Source organism: Phocoena phocoena, chromosome 10, assembly GCF_963924675.1.
Source record: "Phocoena phocoena chromosome 10, mPhoPho1.1, whole genome shotgun sequence".
Lineage (NCBI taxonomy): Eukaryota > Metazoa > Chordata > Mammalia > Artiodactyla > Phocoenidae > Phocoena > Phocoena phocoena.
In genome coordinates this window covers 12,234,015-12,238,105 of record NC_089228.1, presented here as the reverse complement: position 1 = coordinate 12,238,105, position 4,091 = coordinate 12,234,015, and the positions used below count along the sequence as shown (strand labels likewise).

Here is a 4,091-nt window from a genome sequence, read left to right as displayed (position 1 = left end):
TTTTACAATTTTATTCAGTCAAGATCAGATGTGGCTATGAGAATACAAGAAAAACTGGTATTTTTCTTTTGTAGTTCTGTTAGATTAATTTTTTGCATAAGAATAATTAAGCTAGATCAGGTTTGGCTGAATATTTCTACAGAATGTACTATTTGGAAAAGAAAGAATTCCTAAAAACAAATGAAGTATTAATTAAAATATAAATAACTAAAAATGAACTTTGAATCTTTAATAAACTGGCTTTCATGTTTTGCTTTCATGAGGAATTACCTTTTGATTTTTTTGGAGCCATGAATATATGTAGTTTCTAAGTCACCTTTGTTTTTAAAGAAATGACATCTGTGGGCTTTTCTAAGTGTTTCTATTATGTGTGTGTGTGTGTGTGAATGGGTGTGTATGTGCAATGTGTGTTTAATGTTTTTACCCAGTAATACAAGTGGACCCAATTTAATTGTAAATGTGAAGGAACACTAAAACTACTTTACTAAGTGTAATAATATATGAAAAGTATTCTACAGTTTAAAAGCTTTAGTTTCTTTGAACATTGTTATTAGATTTATAAGTGATTATGCCTTTTTAGTAGACAAAAGAAAAGCTATAATGTATTAGAAAGTATATGGAATAAACATAATATTTGTCCTAATCTAATTTTCAGGCACATCTCCAGACTGTGATTTGGCTGAAATAACTTATGCCACAGAGCTGTGCGCATGCCTGGAATTGAGAGACACAGGTAAAAGACTCCAAACTGTTTCCTGCCTTTCAAAAACTCCAGGAAACCATCCCTTCAGACTCTGGAATTCCGCACATCTCAACAGAGACCTTGCTTGAATGTTTACATTTTCTGCTTGCTGTCCTTCATACCGCTATATAGTGTTCACCTTTTGTTAACACTTAACAATTATCAGGAGTCGAGCTTGCTCAGCAAGCCAGCATGGCTAGGATGAGCTTTGCTTTAGCAGTTTGCCGAATGGTGCTGAGCTTGCTAATGACTTCATTAACTGGGTCTTCCCTACAAAATAGTGAGTGTCCACAGCTTTGTGTATGTGAAATTAGGCCCTGGTTTACCCCGCAGTCAACGTACAGAGAAGCCACCACCGTTGATTGCAATGATCTCCGCTTAACAAGGATTCCCAGCAACCTTTCTAGTGACACTCAAGTGCTTCTCCTACAGAGCAATAACATCGCAAAGACCGTGGATGAGCTTCAGCAGCTTTTCAACCTGACTGAGCTAGATTTCTCCCAAAACAACTTTACAAATATTAAGGAGGTAGGGCTGGCAAACCTGACCCAGCTCACTACTCTGCATTTGGAGGAAAATCAGATTACGGAAATGAATGATTTTTGTCTGCAAGATCTCAGCAACCTTCAAGAACTCTACATCAACCATAACCAGATTAGCACTATTTCTGCTAATGCTTTTTCAGGCTTAAAAAATCTTTTAAGGCTCCACCTAAACTCCAACAGATTGAAAGTGATTGATAGCCGCTGGTTTGATTCAACACCCAACCTGGAAATTCTCATGATTGGGGAAAACCCCGTGATTGGAATTCTGGATATGAACTTCAAACCCCTCTCAAATTTGAGAAGCTTAGTTTTGGCAGGAATGTATCTCACTGATATTCCTGGAAATGCCTTGGTGGGCTTGGATAGCCTAGAGAGCCTGTCGTTTTATGATAATAAACTGGTCAAAGTCCCTCAACTTGCCCTGCAAAAAGTTCCAAATTTGAAATTCTTAGACCTCAACAAAAACCCCATCCACAAAATCCAGGAAGGGGACTTCAAAAATATGCTCCGGTTAAAAGAACTGGGAATCAACAATATGGGGGAACTTGTCTCTGTGGACCGCTACGCCCTGGATAACTTGCCTGAACTCACAAAGTTAGAAGCCACCAATAACCCCAAATTATCTTATATCCACCGCTTGGCTTTTCGAAGTGTCCCTGCCCTAGAAAGCTTGATGTTGAACAACAATGCCTTGAATGCCGTTTACCAGAAGACAGTAGAATCTCTTCCTAATCTGCGTGAGATCAGTATCCACAGCAATCCCCTGAGGTGTGACTGTGTTATCCACTGGATTAATTCCAACAAGACAAACATCCGCTTCATGGAGCCCTTATCCATGTTCTGTGCCATGCCGCCTGAATATAGAGGGCAGCAGGTGAAGGAAGTGTTAATTCAGGATTCAGGTGAACAGTGCCTCCCAATGATACCTCATGACACATTCCCAAATCATTTAAACATGGATACTGGCACAACAGTTTTCCTAGACTGTCGGGCCATGGCCGAGCCAGAACCTGAAATTTACTGGGTCACTCCCCTTGGAGATAAGATAACTGTGGAAACGCTTTCAGATAAATACAAACTAAGTAGTGAAGGTACACTGGAAATAGCTAACATACAAACTGAAGACTCAGGAAGATACACCTGTGTTGCCCAGAATGTTGAAGGGGCAGACACTCGAGTGGTGACAATTAAGGTTAATGGAACCCTTCTGGATGGTACCCAGGTGCTGAAAATATATGTCAAGCAGACAGAATCTCATTCCATTTTAGTGTCCTGGAAAGTTAATTCCAATGTCATGACATCAAACTTAAAGTGGTCATCTGCCACCATGAAGATTGACAATCCCCACATAACATATACTGCCAGGGTCCCGGTAGATGTTCACGAATACAACCTAACACACCTGCAGCCTTCCACAGATTATGAAGTGTGTCTCACAGTGTCCAATATTCATCAGCAGACTCAAAAGTCATGTGTTAATGTCACAACCAAAAACGCCGCCTTCGTGCTGGACATTTCTGATCAAGAAACCAGTACAGCCCTTGCTGCAGTTATGGGGTCCATGTTTGCCGTCATTAGCCTTGCATCCATTGCTGTATACATTGCCAAAAGATTTAAGAGGAAAAACTACCACCATTCATTAAAAAAGTATATGCAAAAAACCTCTTCAATCCCACTAAATGAGCTGTACCCACCACTCATTAACCTCTGGGAAGGTGACAGCGAGAAAGACAAAGATGGTACTGCAGACACCAAGCCAACCCAAGTTGACACCTCCAGAAGCTATTACATGTGGTAACTCAGTGGATATTTTGCTTCTGGTAGTAAGGAGCACAAAGACGTTTTTGCTTTATTCTGCAAAAGTAACAAGTTGAAGACTTTTGTATTTTTGACTTTGCTAGTTTGTGGCAGAGTGGAGAGGATGGGTGGATATTTCAAATTTTTTTAGTATAGCGTATCGCAAGGGTTTGACACAGCTGGCAGCGTCTCTAGGCTTCCAGTTTGTGTTTGGTTTTTATTCTCATCATTATGATTACGATTTTGTTTTATTTGTTGTGCTAAACTCAGTAATGCTGTTCTGACTAAATGCTAAATAAAATGATTAATGACAGGTTGGGGTTCCCCTGTGCTTTTACCAGTAGCATGACCCCTTCTTCTGAAGCCATGAGCAGACAGTACCATGTCCTCCAAAAAGCTAACACACAGTTGTAAAGCAGCATTGAACTTTTTGTAGCAATTTGGTCTACAGACTTGTAACTGGAGAAGCTAAGGCTAGACTTGTTACCTTTGTTGAATGATGTTAGTTGACTGTACTGTAATGTTGTATCAACTGAACTGAATGTTTGCTTTTGAACGACTTTTTTTTTTTTGTAATAGTTAAAAGGCTTAGAACAAGCTAACAGGCAATAGAAATATGTATATCAGATTTTTTAATGTAACTAACTACATGTTAATTGTTACCTTATTCTTTTTATCTTTAGTAGACACTTTTAAAAGACAATAATTTTGTTGTGTTTAACTCACCAACATGTGGTGTATAATGAAGACAGAACTATATAATAAATTAGTTTTGTTCTGATTTTTTTAGAACACTTGCAATAATGTATCATTTATAGTTCTTTCTAGTTGCAGTGGTGATATTTTTCACATTCCCCAAAACAACCACCAAAATAAATTACCTATATAGCATGTTGCTTTTTAAAACTAGGCCCTAAAAAGTTTTGAATTCTTTTTCTAAGGGAAGAAATAAATATTTTAATGAAGATATTTTACTGAATAGGATTTCTATATTGTAAATATTACTG

The 4,091-nt window shown here is 38.3% G+C and overlaps 1 protein-coding gene across 1 annotated transcript; it reads left to right on the top strand.

Annotated features, from left to right (window-relative positions):
- Positions 1-934: 934 nt before the first annotated feature.
- Positions 935-3,085, top strand: LRRN1 (leucine rich repeat neuronal 1). The gene has a single exon (XM_065886196.1). The coding sequence runs from the start codon at positions 935-937 to the stop codon at positions 3,083-3,085; it is 2,151 nt and encodes a 716-aa protein (XP_065742268.1).
- The last annotated feature ends 1,006 nt before the right edge of the window (positions 3,086-4,091 follow it).